At 33.1% G+C, this 17,828-nt stretch overlaps 1 protein-coding gene across 1 annotated transcript; it reads right to left on the bottom strand.

Moving 5' to 3' along the window:
• Positions 1–7,163: 7,163 nt before the first annotated feature.
• Positions 7,164–8,764, bottom strand: LOC107791557 (GATA transcription factor 7-like). The gene is made up of 2 exons (XM_016613641.2): positions 8,167–8,764; positions 7,164–8,083 (listed from the first exon to the last, which is right to left on the bottom strand). Exons 1-2 carry the CDS (start codon positions 8,470–8,472, stop codon positions 7,373–7,375), a joined length of 1,017 nt encoding a protein of 338 aa, XP_016469127.1. The 5' UTR covers positions 8,473–8,764; the 3' UTR covers positions 7,164–7,372.
• Between the last annotated feature and the right edge of the window lie 9,064 nt (positions 8,765–17,828).

The raw sequence follows: 17,828 nt of genomic DNA, 5'->3' as shown, positions 1-17,828 counted from the left end.
CCCCAAAAAAAGGAAGGAAGAAAGACGTAAAAATTATTGTAAAATTAGTGATATCTCAAAAGGTAATGTCCATTTTGGTTTTAAAAAAAATTCTCTTTGAAATATTATTTACATTCACTTATTAGTTAGTAAATTATTTTACATTTAATAGAGTTAAACTAGCCGTTACTAGTTGTTATCTAGCCGTTAGAGTAACATCTATATAAACATGGTCTTTGAAGAGCTAAAGAGATACTTTCTAACATAACTTTATGAATCATCTTCTTCCTTCTATATGCTGTGTTTCTTTCTTGAATTTTCTGCTAGTTATGTTCCCAGTTTTATAACTAAAAGAGCTTGTTGAATCCTGGGGATACGCCTAATTTTATTCATTATTGTGTGGGCGAAATATCCTTAAGGATAGTGTCCTTGACATGCTTGACATGCCTCAAGTTAACTCCTATTCTCTATAACAATTTTTCCAACAATTTTAAGGGGCATTTTCATATTTTTTTTATATAACATACAGAATGTATATATATACAAAAAAATATACAAATTTGATACATTTTTTGGCTATTAGTTTTACAGCGGCTATACAAATTTGATACAACTCCTTAAGGATAATGTCCTTGACACGCCTCAAGTTAAGTCCTATTCTCCATAAAAAAATTCCAACAATCTTAAGGATATTTTCACATTTTTTTTATTATGGAGAATCAAATTTGACATTGTCCAAGTTATTATTCTAATTTTGAAAATGAGACCAACACTCAGGTTTGCACAATGGTCTTATGGAGAATATTACTTATGAAATTCTAATGAACTTTAAAGACATACGGTAATATCTTCCACTTGATATGTTTTTACGTAACATTATATTTAAGTGTCATAATTGAACTAATATTTATCTCTTCAATATTTATTTTTTCATGCTTAATCTCGTGAGAATATAATAGGCTGATAAAATTTGATAGTATATCTCCTTTCAATTTTAGATATGTTTATAGTTGTACATTATTTGCTTATGTGAATTTGTATTTGTAATTTTGTATGTGCATTTTGCATAGTGAAAGATACTGCACTGATTTTGTAGTTTCTTGATCTAGAGTGTATTAAATATTCTCTTTTAACATCTTGAAGAGGCAATATGATATTAGTTAATTCCGTAGTTGTAGAATTTCCTAACATGTCGAAAGGACATTTTGTTTATGTTGCTTGAGATCACGAGAATAAATGGTATTTACATTTATATACTATTTAAAAGTTGGTGACCTTTTGTCATGAATTTGATAGCTCTGAACATACATATTTTTTAATTTGGAGATAAAATATTTTGGGTGAAGTTATATTATTAGCTTGTTATTTATAAAATGGAACTCCTTATGAGTTGTGAAAAGATTATCTCATTAATGGTCTAAAAATTTTAAAAGTGCGGGGGTCGAAAATGTATTGCCACAGTTATGTAGCCTGATCATAAGGAGAATAATGAGGAAAAATATTTATTAAAATTATTATAATGAGGCCTTACAAAATTGAGATTTGTTGTGACGAAAATTTGTATTGAAAGATAAAAAATAAGTTATATTTCTGGTTGTAAAAAATTATCTTGTTTTGGGTTTCTTAGTAATTTGGGTGAAGAAATCATTGAATTATGACCCCTTTCTTGCTAATTTGAAATATTTTGTAGAAGTTAAATTTGCTTTTATGTTTAGAAAATTTTACCTTGGTATTTGAATATGGAAGATACCAAAAGAAAATAAATTTTTATGTGTGTTGAAAGATGTTTCAAAAGGCACTTGTATAGAAGTCAAGTTTCATTTCAATTAAAATTATTTTATGCCTTACTCGAGAAATACTATGAGTTAATATTTTGTGTGTGAATTTTCCATTGTATTAGAAGGATACAATGATAATAGTGAATCTCTAATTCGGATGTGAAAAATTCATTAGTAATTGTATGATCACCTTTTGGTTGGGTGTTATGGTATTGAAATTGTGTGGCAATGAGGTTGATTAAGCAACCTCTTGGTGAGTTAAACCGACAATAATTATGTCGATGAATTGTGATTGTCAAGGCGCAATAGCCATTGTAAGAAAATAAATCTTTTAATAGGAAGAGTAGATACATTCTCTAGAGACATAACGTGATATAGCAATTGCTTAAAGATGAGAATTTTTTATGCATACTATGTGTAGTCAAAAGAGGATTTGGCTGATCCTTTGACTTATAAGTGAAACATCGAGGGGTTGAGACTTTTGCCAATTTGAGATGTATCAACAATGATGGTAATCAAACCTACGTGATTGGAGATCCCATGAAATAGGTTCATATGGGTAATAACAAGTCATTAGTTGATCAAATGTGCGCTATTAAATTATGTCCCTTCCTATGGTTTGTGTATATAGTACAAGATTGCAAGGAACATGAAGTTGAGTTATTAAACTCTTAATCCGATAATCCATAGCCTATTGTAGATGGTGTATTGTGCTGCAAAATACACTTGATAGATGGACCTATATGAGTGTGGAGCAGGGCCGCTCCTATGAAATTTGTAGCAAAATTTCAAGAGCACTCATGAAAACGAGGCACGCACATGGCCTATTAGCGCAAAACTGCGATAACAACAGAAATTGTGAGGGTATAATATGATGAATAAGGTCCCTAACATACCACAAGGATTTTTGGTTTATTAGTTGTTATCAACTTCCCCAATTATTCTGTAAGTTAAATCTTATTTTATCTATATTTGCTTCATAGTCTATAAGACACCAGATGAATTTCATTATACCTGAAATCCAGCAAATTATACTCTCTTTCTTTTTTTGTTTACGATTTATTTTTTTATATCCCTTTTGAGATATGTGGGAGATTGTTGTAAAATTAGTGATATCTCAAAAGGTAATGTCCATCTTGGTTTTAAATATCTTTTCTCTTTAAAATATTATTTACATCCACTTATTAGTTAGTAAATTATTTTACACTTAATAGAGTTAAACTCGGCGTTACTAGCCGTTATCTAGCCGTTAGAGCAACACCTATATAAACATGATCTTTGAAGAGCTAAATAGACACTTTCTAGCATAACTTTCTGAATCATCTTCTTCCTTCTATATGCTCGGTTTCTTTTTTGAATTTTCTGCTAGTTCTGTTCTCAGTTTTATAGTTGAAAGAACTTATTGAATCCTAGGGTATACGCCTAATTTTATTCATTATTATATGGATGAAATATCCTTGAGGACAATATTCTTGACACGCCTCAAGTTAAATCCTATCCTCCATAACAATTTTTCCAACAAAAATGATATGACATTAGATAGTATTTGTGTCGTTTAAGAACCAAATTCTTTGCGTATGAAAACCAATCAATAACCATAAAAATCGAATTACCTCAGCTTTTAAGACTGTCACCTTAGTCTTCAAAAACCAAATATCACAGCTAGCAATCCACCGTATATTAATTTCTTTCTTAACCCCAAAAATAATGATTGAATAAAAATACGTAGGAAAACGACAGTTATGGGCAGAAGAAGCCCATGTTCTTTCATTACAGTTAGCACGTCCTTAATGATTCCTAACCACTCCACCATTTCACATGCCCGACATGCCACCTATGCTTCTTTGAGCTGTATTTTCTTCACCCCATGTCAAATCAAATAATCTAATTTTAAGATAAAAATTCAGTCAAAATATATATAAATTAACTATGATTAATTGCTATAATTTATATGGACGACACGTATTTTGTATTAATTGGTTTGACGTGAACATCTCGTGCATGTAATATTTTACATGTTTCTTTCTTTTTCCTCTCAAATCACAACACCTACACGTATATGGCTAAACCGTAAAAACTTATTTTTTGCGGTGTTTAAATCAATTCAATAAATATATAATATATATTTGTTCCTTAATTTATCCCCTAAGTATAGTAAATTAATGAGATTTGATAACATCCAAGGCGAGTAAGTTTTTATAGGTAAATATTATCTGCAAATTATGTTTATACCAAAGTACAAAATTTAACCTTACCAATTAAAAATCAAAGCGAGAAAATATATCACTAACCATGATTAAATGATACATGTGTGTTTGCGAGATCTCTATCTTGCGTTTATTGGTTGGATGTAAACTGAGAATACCCATAAGTTTTTAGAGTTTTTAGCCAAAATTATCCCTTATCTTTGAGAGTAGGTCTAACTTTATCCTTTAACTATTCCCTTAAGTATCTTTAATCCCTTAAGATTGCTAAAGTAGAGCGCCTTTAGTCCTACTAACAGAATTTGGTTAACTCTCGTAAAAACTAATGGTGATTCCATGAACATCTCACGTGACCAGTAAAAAAAAATAAAGACAGGCAGTAAACATAAACTCGTTTCCTTATTCCTCACCCCAATTCAACCAGTCAAAACCCTATTCCGAAGAAGAACAGCTTCATCGAGCAGAGAATCAAAAAGAAAATTGAAGTATCCAAGGAACCCTACGGATTCGATTCGGTCGAAGCGACAACGTGGATTAAATTGAGATGGCAGTCGAAGTTTGATGATACCATGGCATGCCAATTGACAATGTCATTGAAGACGTTGTGATACTGCCACTGATGAATATTTATTGTTCGCATTTTGTATGTGTTTTCTCTGTGTTTATTGATGTGTTTATTTGGATGAGATTGTGGCACTGATTTTGTGTGCAATCTGGCTTTTCTTTTTTAAAATTTTCTTTGATTTAAAATTTTCACACACATATATATAGATTTTAGTACCACCACCTAATCCAGATTCTATGACAATAGGTTGTTTGTGTAGAAATAAGTTGAAATAGAGTCTTTGTATGATTATAGATGGACAGCATAAATTGTACTTAAAATTTTCTTGCCTTTTCCTTTAATCCACGCTTTTCTTCAGAAGTATAGGGTGAATGGGGACTATGAAATTGGAAAAATCGGGAATGGGTTTAGTTGTTTTACTGTTTGGCTTTTAATAAGAGTTACGTGATTGGCATGTGGTATGGTGATAGTCACCGTCAGTTTTTTTACCAAATTCTGTTAGTAGGACTAAAGGTGCTCCACTATAGCAAATTTAAGGGATTAAAGATGCTCGAGGGAATAGTTAAAGGACAAAGTTAGAACTACTCTTAAAGATAAGGGACAATTTTGACTAAAAACTCTAAATTTTTACCCCATAAGGGCATCATGATGGATAGACCATCTATTTTTATCTCTGTCTGACCCAACCCAATTAGCCCATCCATCCAAAACCCATGACAGGGCCCAAGAAAATGAAGTCCAAAAATAAAGAGCAAGTTACACATCATTTAGCCGCCGGGCAAAAAATAATTATATCTGCTAGTTAAATATACAAAAACATACGTATATATTATTATATAAAAATAATATATTTTATCGGCTATTATTTTGTGGAGCGATTATACTGAGTAATTTTAATTGAGTCGTTTTAATTGGAGAGAAGAAGAATAGTGGTGAGTCAGCAACCATTAAAAGTGGTCACAAGTCATTACTGATGGAGTGTTATAATTATAGAGATATTTCAAAACACACCAAAAGTGGCATATATACCACGCACAACACCACCATTAGTGGGCTCCAACCCACCTAATGACGTAAATACGAAATGGGCCCCCATTTACCCACGTACCACACTTTGCCTTAACGTTACGAATTTGGCAGAGGATAAGTAAACACACACTGACCAAAAGCATTGAATTTTCCTCTGTTTTTTTCTTTCTTTTTCGTACTTCTCAATTTACAATCTTTGATCACTAAATTAACAGATCAACAAGAGATGTTGACTGTTCTAAATCAGTGTTCTAAAAGACGAAGAATAAATGAAATCTTTACACAATTTTAATTATTGAGTTCAAACTTGAAACAATGGTAAAGTTATTTTTTTGTGACCTATATAAATTACAAATTCGAGTTATGGAGTCAATCATTGATACTTGTATTATGGTAGGTCACGGGTTTGTACATCATATCTCCTTGGAATATGGTTCTTCTCTGAACTCTGCATAAAAGCGGGATACTTCGTACAACAATTTTTTTTTTTTTTTTTTTTGAGTTCTATGTCAATATTTTCGACAATTTCAATAAATTTTACACTAAAAATTCGATTCTAAGCTCAAAGTTATTGTTCCAAATAAACCCACGTTTATAATAGCTCATACTAAGGTTCCGTTTGGCTAAAAAAATTGGCTTCATTTTTTTAAAAAATAAAAAATAAAAAATTATTTGTTTATTAAATATGATCATATTTTGGGGAAAAAAAGTTTCAAAAATTCCCAAGTTCCCAAAAAGGTTTTGGGTTAAAAATTTTCTTCCACTCACAAAATTTCAATTTTTCTTCAAATAAAATATTGTCCAAACATAACTTTAAATTTTAAAAATTATTTTTTAACACAACTTGAAAAAATACTTTTTCATGTTTCAATCAAATTTATGTCCAAAAACTAGCTAAACTAATGTTAGGCCATAGATTCCCAAATTTGTTTTGAAAAATCTTATTTGTTGAAGGTTGGTTTGGAGATGAAAATGTGTTTGGACATCAGTTTTCAAAACATATTTCACTTTTTTTTTTTAAAAACATGAAACATGACTTATACCCACAAGTTCTAAAAACTATTACAAATACCCAATAGTACCTTCATCAATAATATTCATTATCACAATACCATAGTCCTGAACATAAATAAATTTGTTACAAAATTATTATTTTTATAATGAACTATAATACACTATCAGATAACCGAGAAGACGAAACAACATTGTTACAAAATAATAAATAGTGGGCTCTTTTATAAAATATAAAAGTTTGGAGTAATTTTTAAAAAATATAATAGTAATATTTTGGGCCAAAACCAGCTCTTGATTTGATTTTGAATTTTGAAAATTTGCCAAAATTTGGATAAAATTTATGAATAAACATGTATTTATCAAAATAATTTTGCAAAATCTATGACCATTCGGTCCTAGGATTATTGTACTTGGTGCCGCAATAAATATACCATACTTTTGGCGTATGGAGAATTATTCTTTTGTGATGTACATTGATATTCATTTTAAATTCTTAATTGAAGGCTCGGTAAAATATGTCTGCAAGTCGATTTTCACCGAGTGTCAAAAACCGTTCAACCGTTTTGAATTATTCCAACTTAATCAAAACAAAAATTTAAAAACAAATGAATAGTTCCTATAAGATTGACCACTAAACTGCAAATGAATTAGATTTTTATACTACAAAAGAGAATAGAAAAAAGATACTAAAAGTAAAATTACAATAACCTCCCTAAAATACGCTACATTTCTATGTCTACCCTCCTACAACCCACAATTTACCAAAATTTTCACATTTGAACCGCAGCCGCACTAAGACCATTTTAGACCGGTTCAGAATGAACCGGGTTCTCATTCATTTCAAAACTCAACAAGTTGAAAGCTAGACCGGAGTCAATAACCTCACCGCTCTCCTTCTTCCGCCGCATCTCTAAAACTTTCCGGTGACTATTCGAGTGAACTTCCTGAGAAAAAGTCGGACTACAAGCCGGTCTATATTCCGGAAAAAGCCGACCGGATTTGTATCTAACACCACAAGCGTTGCACAAAGTTTTTGGACCCAATGGACCGGCTCGCCACTGTGGTGTTTTCTGGACCTGGCAATGAGTACACCGACGACCCGAACCGGTCTCTGCTGTTGAAATTTTTTTCGGCTTTTTCAACGGCGGCTTTTCTACGCTACAAAACAAGTCGCCGTCTAGAACCGGGTTCGCGTATAAAACCGGAGGAAACGGTGACGAACCGTATGATGAAGAGGTGGGTGAACACGAGTCTGCTGAAACTGTTGGTGACGAAAAGGACCATTTTCTTCCAGCCGGTCTGGACCGCTTAGTTCTAGGTTTCTGAACAACCGGTAAAGGAAAACATGGAACTCTCAGTTTCTGAACAACCGGTCTTACATCCGGTTCGGACCGGGAAACTTGAAAGCCACCGGTTTTGTCCTTGAAACTGCCGGCAGGACACAACAAGGAGAATTCCGACGTGGAATCATCCACAAATTGTGATAACCACTCAAGATTCTCCAATTCATCAACCTGTTGAAATGGGTTTCTCATAAAAAACCAAACTTTACAAAAATAAACCAAAAAAATTGCAAATTTTGGCCATAAATTGTTACCGGGACAGGAAGTTCGCCGGAAAAACTACCCATGCATGAAAAGTTTGAAACTTGAGAATTTTTGTGCTGTGAAGAGCCAGAAAAAGAGTCTTTTTCATCATCTTCATGCAATTCTTGTAAAGACTGGCCATCTTTGAAATCTTTGTCAGAAAAGTCCAAAAGGTCATCAACTGAAAAATCATCACTTGGTACGTTATTAATACCCGTTACACACCATATATCGTCAAGAAAAACCTGTTGGCTAGTTTTCATGGCCATGTCCGAAAGAAAACTGGATTTTAATGCTCTTGCCTCAATCAACTCCATTAAAAAAATAAGTACAAAAACAAGAAGGGCAAAAAAGTTTTGTGTTTTTTAAGGTACAGAGAAGTTTACGTTGGTTTTATGGTAAGGAAAAATTGTAAGGTAGAAGATGAAGAAGAAGTTGGAGAATTGCTAGTAAAGGAAAAAATAAAGTTGTGAATAAGAGTTTTTGGGTTAAAGCACTGAAAAAGGGGCGAAACTAGTGGGGGTGGGGGGGTTATTGTTTTTTTTTTTCTCCTCTTTTATTTCTTTTTTATCTACTTTCTCTCTCCTTCTTATGAAATAACTGTAGAATGAATTAATTTTTTTCTTTCTGTTGTTGTATTATAATTGAGTATGACTAGTAGTAGTGTATTATTACGGTGGGCCGTTACGCATGAAATTGTTACACACAAATGTTGAAAAACTATTGGATGAGTGACTAATCTTTTCTTTTGTAATTGGTCCAGAAATCCAAGTAGATTTTTTGTTATATTCTGTTTTTTATGATAATATTTTGAATAAGTAGGATATTTATTAGACTTATGGTTTACGTTTCAACGGCGGGGGAAAATGAAAGGTTTGATTAAATTCCAAATTTTCTTAGGACAAAAGGAAAATGGTCAAAAGGGGAGAGCTGTTATTACCGCGTTAAATCCCAATTGTCTTGAGGTTTCATATTAAATTACTAATAAGTCTTAGCTGCGTTTCACTAGGTATATATACGCGGAAATATAGAACGTTAAGTTAAGGAATAGGAGATCATGATTCAAATTCTAGCATAAGCAAAAAAATATTAGATAATTTTTTTTCTAATTAAATGGTTTAATGTGTACAAACTGGTCAAAATTGCAAAAATCTCACTTTTTAACTAGTGAATTAGTTTTTGAACAAAATTGTTGCTCCATTTCAAAGCATTGTTAGCACTTAGCTCTAACCATTGATCCAGTGTTAAATTTTGTAATTTAACACTTAATTAATACAAATACAAAATTTTAAAAATATTACTCCGTTTTCCCGAATTTGTATTGTTAATAGTGTTAGGATCGGGAACCCGGATAGTGCAGAATTTAGCCAAACAACGGTATAATGACAATAATAAAGACAATAGAAGTTGATAATAACGGCAATTAAAGAATATAAAAAAGACACAAATTTAACGTAGTTCGGTCAAGGTGACCTACGTCCACAAGCGGAGAAAAATAATTTCACTATACCACCAAGAATACAAAAGAGAGTACAAAACTAGAGTAATACTCTAATTACCAAATACCCCAAGAGAATAACCTCACAAGATCACTCCAAAGAAAGGGTTCACACAAGTGTTTTCCAACACTCACTCTCTTACAAAATTACTCTATAATGAAATAAAGGAGGAGAAAGAAAGAGAAGAGTGAAAAGCTCTTGAATTGGTATGTTTTCAAATGAGGAGAAACTCCTCTATTTATAGCAAGAAATCCTTGTCCTAATAATGGATATTATGTCATGGCAAATGTCATGATCCACAAATTTATTATAATGGATATTATGTCATGGCAAATGTGATGAACCACAAATTTGTTATAATGGATATTATGTCATGGCAAATGTCATGAAAATTTGACCATATTACAAATCTCCACCTTGGCCTAATTTCGGCTTATATATAGTAAATTTGCACCACCTTCTCCGTAAAAATCCCAATGGGCAAAATCATTCTTCATAAATGCCAATCAAGTTGAAGCAAAGCTTGAACTTGTACATTAGAAGAGGTTTTGTGAACATGTCAGCAGGATTGTCTCTAGTGTTGATCTTCTGAACAGAGACTTTTCTTTCAACAATGGTTTCTCGGATGAAATGATATTTTATATCAATGTGCTTCGTCCTCTCATGATACATTTGATCTTTAGCCAAGTGAATGGCACTTTGACTATCACAGAAAATGGTAATACCACTTTGGTGTAAACTGAGTTCCGCAAATAGACCCTTCAACCATAAAGCTTCTTTGATCGCCTCGGTCACTGCCATATATTCTGCTTCGGTAGTAGATAAAGCTACTACATGTTGTAATGTAGCTTTCCAACTAATAGCGCAACCACCGATGCAAAATACATAGCCTGTCAGTGATCTTCTTTTATCAGGATTACCTGCATATTCTGAGTCTACAAAACCAACCAAAGTGTTAGTATTTCTCCCAAACTCCAAACATGTGTTTGAAGTACCTCGCAAGTATCTGAGAATCCATTTCACAGCATGCCAATGTGCTTTACTAGGGCAAGCCATATACCAGCTTAACACGCCCACTGCTTGTGAAATGTCTAGACGTGTACAAACCATTGCATACATAATACTGCCGACTGCACTAGAATAAGGAACTTGTGCCATGTACCTCTCTTCTTCCTCTGACTGCGGGGACCGAGCAGCTAATAACTTAAAATGAGCAGTAAGAAGGGTACTAACTGGTTTAGCATCTTTAATGCAAACCTCTCCAAGACTTTCTCCAAGTACTTCTTCTGGGTCAGAAATAGCCTGTTGGCTTTTCGATCTCTTTTGATCTCCATAGCCAAGGATTTTCTTAGCTGCTCCCAAATCTTTCATCTCAAATTCACTTTTCAGCTGACTTTTCAAATTGTGAATTTCTGTTAAATCCTTAACAACAATGAGCATGTCATCAACATATAATAATAGGTACACAAATGAACCATCATTTAACTTCCGAAAGTAAACACAACTATCATATATGCTCCTCGAATAACCATGACCCAACATAAAGAAATCAAACCTTTTATACCATTGTCTTGGAGACGGCTTTAATCCGTACAAGGATTTCTTCAACAAGCAAACATGATCTTCTTTTCCTTTAATTTCAAATCCTTCGGTTTGATGCATGTATATTTGTTCCTCAAGTTCGCCATGTAAGAAAGCTGTCTTAATATCAAGTTGTTCTAATTCCAAATCATACATGGCAACGAAGGCAAGCAAGATACGAATAGAGCTATGTTTAACAACAGGTGAGAAAATATCATTAAAATCAACTCATTGTACCTGACTATAGCCCTTTGCAACTAATCGTGCCTTATATCTCGCATCTTCAACCCCTGAAATGCCGTCCTTTTTCTTGAAGACCCATTTGCAACCAACAATTCTTTTTCCTGATGGCGGTTTCACAAGAGACCAAGTACCATTCTTGTGGAGAGACTCAATTTCTTTATTCATTGCAATTAGCGACTTGGCTGAGTCAGCACCAGAAACTGCTTCTGAATATTTTGATGGTTCTCCAATTTCTTCAGTTTTCTGTGCAACTGAAAAAGCAAATGCAACATAATCTCCAAACCTTAATGGTTGTTTACCTTCTCTTCTTGGTTTATGTTTGGCTATAGAATACTCCTCTTCTTCTGGTTCAACTTCAGGAGTCTCAACTTCAGGAATTTCAGCTTCTGTCTCAACTTCAGGAGTTTCAATTGTATTTTACTCCAAAGTTGGTGAGCTTGGCTCAGAAGGAATGCCAATCTCAATCTCCACCTGGTTCTGTGTACACTTTCCTTTATATGTATCACAAGAACTAGAAGACTCTTTTCTAGAATGTAACATAGAGGATTCATCAAAGTTTACATCTCTGCTAATTATAAATTTTTGTTCCATGGGATCAGGATACCATAGTTGGTATCCTTTCACCCCAGATGCATACCCAAGGAAAATGTACTTTTTAGCCCTTGACTCTAATTTTCCATCATTTACATGCATGTATGCAGGACAACCAAATATCTTTAAATCAGAATAATTAGCAGGAGTACCTGACCACACTTCCTCTAGAGTTTTAAAGTTCAAAGGTGAAGAAGGAGCTCGGTTGACAATATAACAAACTGTAGAGATAGCTTCTGCACAAAAGGCATTTGTTAACCCAGCATTTGAAATCATGCAACGAGCCCTTTCCAAAAGAGTTCTATTCATCCTTTCTGCCACACCATTTTGATGAGGTGTCATTCTCACAATACGATGTCGAGCAATTCCTTCATTCTTGCAAAATTCGTTGAATTCATCATTACAAAATTCCAAGCCATTATCTATTCTAAGCCGCTTAACCTGTTTTCCTGCTTGCTTCTCAATCAAAATTTTTCATTGTTTGAAATTTAAGAAAACATCACTTTTATTTTTCAGGAAATAAACCCAAACTTTCCTTGAATAATCATCAATGAAAGTTAAAATATACCTGGCACCACCTTTTGATGGGGTACGTGAAGGACCCCAAAGATCTGAATGAATGTAATCCAAAGTACCTTTTGTTCTATGAATCGCTGGAGATTTGAAGCTGACTCTTTTCTGCTTCCCGAACACACAATGTTCACATAACTCCATATTTCTGATACTTTGGCCACATAAGAGACCTCTTTTGCTGAGGATGAAAAGACTTTTTTTACTCATTTGCCCCAATCGCATATGCCACAATTTGGTGATATCAGAATCTGATTTATCTGATATTGAAACTGCAGCAGCACCTGTAACAGTAGATCCCAAAAGAGTATACAACGTACCAGATCTGCGTGCTTTCATGATCACAAGAGCACCATGAGAAATTTTCAGAACTCTACCTTCACCTGTGTACTTGCACCCAAGAGATTCTAGAGTGCCCAAAGAGATGAGATTTTTCTTCAAGTCAGGAACATATTTAACATCGGTGAGAGTTCTCACCACACCATCGTGTATTTTTTATTCGGACTGTACCTTTTCCAATAACTTTGCAGACATTATTGTTGCCCATCAAGACAACTCCACCTCCAATAGATTCATATGTGGTAAATAAATCCCGTCTGGGATATATGATAAGAACAACCATAATTTAAAATCCACTCATTGTTAGATTTGAAACTATTATTAGTTGCTAAAAAAATAGTTCCCTCAGTCTCATCAGCAACTACACTTGCTTCGGCAGTGTCAGTATTTTTGTGCTCATTTTTTTTTTTTTTTTTGGTATGTTTTTCTTTATTTTTCAATTTAAAGCATTGAGAAATAATGTGACCTTTCTTATGACAATATTTGCACATGACATTTCTGTATCTGGATTTTGACCTTGATTTAGGTTTCTCACTACCTGAATCTTTCTTATTGGATCTACCTCTTATGAATAAGCCTTCCTGTTAGTTTTCACTAGTTTTCCCAATAATATCTCTATCTATTTGTTCTTTTGATTTCAAAATAGATTTGATATCTTTATAAGAGATATTATCCTTTCCATAAAGCATAGTATCTCTTATATGTTTAAACGACTAGGGTAAGGAAACAAGCAATAACACAGCTTGATCCTCATCTTTGATTTCAGCATCTATGTTACTTAAATCCATAAGAAGAGAATCAAAAGTATCAAGATGAGTAAGTATAGAGGTACCTTCAGCCATACAAAAAGTGTAGAGCTTTTGCTTTAGGTAAGGCCTGTTTTCTAGTGTTCTTTTCATATATAGGGTTTTAAGTTTTTCTCATATGCCTTTGGCTGATCTTTCTGCTGCAACTTCACGCAAAACCTCATTTGAAAGATTTAAAATAATACATGCTTTTGCCTTTTTGTCTATGACGGCAAACTTCTCGTCCGTCATTTTATCCGGCATCTTCTCTTTTCCTTGCAGTGCCAAATCTAAGCCATCCTGAATTAGGATAGCTTCCATCTTTAATTGCCACATTCCGAAGTTTGCACTTCGGTCAAATTTCTCAACATAAGACTTTGTTAGAGTCATTTTGGCTATTTAAACTAACCCGGTTAGATCGGGCTCTGATACCAATTTGTAGGATCGGGAACCCGGGTAGTGCGAAATTTAGCCAAACAACGGTATAATGACAATAACAAAGACAATGGAAGTTGATAATAAAGGCAATTAAAGAATATAAAGAAGAAACAAATTTAACGTGGTTCGGTCAAGGTGACCTACGTCCACAAGTGGAGAGAAGCAATTTCACTATACCAACAAGAGTACAAAAGAGAGTACAAAACTAGAGTAAATACAAGAGAATAACCTCACAAGATCATTCCAAAGAAAGGGTTCACACAAGTGTTTCCCAACACTCACTCTCTTACAAAATACTCTATAATGAAATAAAGGAGGAGAAAGAAAGACAAGAGTGAAAAGCTCTTGAATTTGTGTATTTGCAAATGAGGAGAAACTCCTCTATTTATAGCAAGAAATCCTTGGCCTAATAATGGATATTATGTCATGGCAAATGTCATGATCCACAAATTTGTTATAATGGATATTATGTCATGGCAAATGTCATGAACCACAAATTTGTTATAATGAATATTATGTCATTGCAAATATCATGAAAATATGTCCATATTACAAATAGAGTGAATTTTTTTAAGTGAGTGTTAAACTATATTAGTTTTGTTTTAAGAAAATATTATACGAAAGAATATTTCATAAAGATATCATATTAGTATATCTTTTATTTGTTCCAAAACCAAACAACCACAAGAGTAAGAGGTGAGATTATTCTATATCTAGTGACAAGTGGTCCTATTTGCAAGCAAATACTAGTAATAGATAATAGTATTAACACGCATTCAACAGAATGAGAGAGATCTTGTCAACAAATTCATACATTGAGAGGGAGTGATTACTGGTTTGGTGGGGTAATAAAGGTCAATAATCAAACCTTTAGTTGGGCAACACAATGATTATTGCTTTCATTGAGGTATATCGAGAAGCATTTGCCTTTTTTCGTAATTTGTAGGCAACAATATTATCCAAGCTAATAGAAAAATGTTTATTTTTTAAAATAATAGAAAAATGTTTTTTTCATATATTCCTGTGAAGCTGAGTGAATTGAAGCTGTGTTTTTTGATGTACGTAAACAATGGAGTATTAAAGAGTGCGACGGATGTTAGGTTTCGTGAATGGGTGTGAACGTAAAATGGAAGAGACATCTTTTGAATCGCACATCTTCATCTCATCCATTTATTGTCTATAAATTCATAGATTTAGCCTCATTTTTCATACATGGAAAATCTGAAAATTCCTTCCTTATTTTCTACATTGTTGCATTATTTTTTTAAAATAACATAAGTATTAAGTGTGATTTGCTCTGTTTGTTCAATTCGTTGAAGTTATGTGATTTGTAGTGCCGCTATCACATAATAATAATTTCGTTCTATCCTGAGAGGAATTAATCCAAAACCTTGGGCAACAGTGAGGAAATTAAATTTCTTAAGTACACACAAACAACTTGTGGGCTCGGAATTAATTTATATTTTATTTATTGAACCAACATTTCTTTACTTGTCTGATTTTTTGGTTTTGATCACATATTACTTACAACGGAGTAATTGAGATTCTTTTATTGCTAATTAGATGTCTTAAATTAGTTGTCCCTTGACATACCAATTTTTGCATAAACAGATTTCAAATTTGAAGCCGAAATATGTCACCATTGTCATTATATTTTCTTGCTGGCAAAATGTTCAACCTAGAACCATACAACTAAAAAACAATTGAAATTATCAACAAATCATAAAATGCGAATGAGGAACAACGGCATTTTCACTGGAATTAATTTTTTAATCAGAAGCCACACACTGTTAAAATGTGTACGTTTAACAATGTAATATATTAATATTTTCATTAATTTGGATGCATTTAAAATTTAAACAGTTTCATGATTTGAATTTCAAATTTTTAAAAATGGAGGGATGTGATATATCGTTTGATGATCCTGATGGTCAATGCATTTCCAATGCAGCAAAATAAATACTCCTATCAAAAAAAGACAAAGAGGAATGTGAGTGAACAGTTGGAAAATATGGCGCTTCGGAAAATTCAAAAAATCAAAAATCAAACAACACCTTCTTCTGATTTTTCTTACACAACCCTCGGTTTTTGACAAACCAGAGAAAGTAGCCAAAATTGGCCGCGTTGATTGCGCCGCTGTTATTCTTTTTTTTTGGAACTTTCGCTTATTAGCATCTAAAATCATCCTCCCGCCTTCTCCTTTCCTATTTTGAATGTTATTCATGCGCCAAACATTTGAATGCACATCACAAATAATGAGTTTGTATATATTTATTCGTGCTCGGTATTTATATACGTTAAATTAAATGTGAACGTCGTGTAAGTAATGAAATATTTATCCAAAACATAACTCCTAATGGTGTCTATTTTATCTTTGATTTTACCAAACTATATATCTCTAAATACGCATAGTCCAAAGCTATTCTTCACTTGTGAGAGCCATGTCTATCGTGCACTGGGGCGGATTTAGGGGCGGAAATGGTTCAATCCCTTTTGTCGAAAAATTACACTGTATATATAAAGCAAAATTTGTTTTGAACCTCTATATATTATATTTTAAATTTCTTTAACATTGTCGAAAAGTATAGCTCAGTGGTCACCATTAGTCATAGTTTCTTTTAATTCTTCTAGCTTTTCCCTTTTTTTAATCCTCTTAACGGAAATCCTATCTCCGCCACTCAAGGGCGTATCTAGGTGGGTTCCATGGGGCACGTGAACCCATGCTCCCCTCCCTAAATCATGTATAGTAATGTTATATTTTTTCAATTTTTTTCAATATATGTGTGTGCATACATGCTCAAAATTTTATATAATGTGATGGTTATTTGATGTATCTCTCTAGATGAGGTTGTAAGTTCAAATCTTATGTCAATCTTGTTATTTTCTTCTCTCTTTTTTTCTAGAACTAGACGCCCTGGGAAGATGGGCGTGTGTGGTGTTATTTTTTTCGTATTAATTAAGTACTTTTTTTTATTTCTTTTTTGTTTGGTTTATTCTTCAAAATTTTCATACATTGAAATTCGTATTCTTCTTCTGTCGTTGTGAAATCTTATATGATTAAACAAAAGATGTATATTAAAACTAGTAGTAGTGTATGATGTAACATATAGTCAATGGGTTCAATCGGTCCCAATATTTTCAATATGAAAAATAGATATAGATATAAGAAAATTACTATTTAAAAAAATTTGAACTTATAATTCCAAAAGTATAATGGGTGCGTAATCGTAAGAACTAAATGTTAACCCATAAAATTTATATTCTAAATCCATTTTTTTTTTAACAGTGCATTCATTCTCTCAAAATAGGCCTCTGCCGCCACCACCGATCGTGCGTGCAAGGCCGTCAAAGAAACTTTTCCAAATGGGCGAAAAGCTACCGGACCACCCCACCACTTCCTCAAATTTTAAGCAAAAAAAAAAACATTTTCTTTTCTCATTTGGACAACGAAAGTGACTGGAGAATGAGTCAGAGTGTATTATGTACAAGTTGTATAAAAAGTCAAAAGCTTTGGCTGCAGCACAAAAGCTCCACATGTGAGGCCTGTCTCTCAATTTTCATTATTTTTGTTTCTTACCTAATGTTCGGTTATTATTTTAACTTTGCCCACCAAAAAACGTTTTTTAT

This window comes from Nicotiana tabacum, chromosome 19 (assembly GCF_000715075.1).
Source record: "Nicotiana tabacum cultivar K326 chromosome 19, ASM71507v2, whole genome shotgun sequence".
NCBI lineage: Eukaryota > Viridiplantae > Streptophyta > Magnoliopsida > Solanales > Solanaceae > Nicotiana > Nicotiana tabacum.
The sequence above is the reverse complement of the archived record's forward strand: the minus strand, read 5'-3'. Positions and strand labels throughout refer to the sequence as shown.

Coding starts and splice junctions, on each gene's coding strand:
- LOC107791557 (XM_016613641.2), bottom strand. CDS start 8,472: ATGGAGTTGATTGAGGCAAGAGCATTAAAATCCAGTTTTCTTTCGGAC. Junction 8,084..8,166: donor CCGGCGAACTTCCTGTCCCG/GTAACAATTTAT, acceptor CCATTTCAACAG/GTTGATGAATTGGAGAATCT.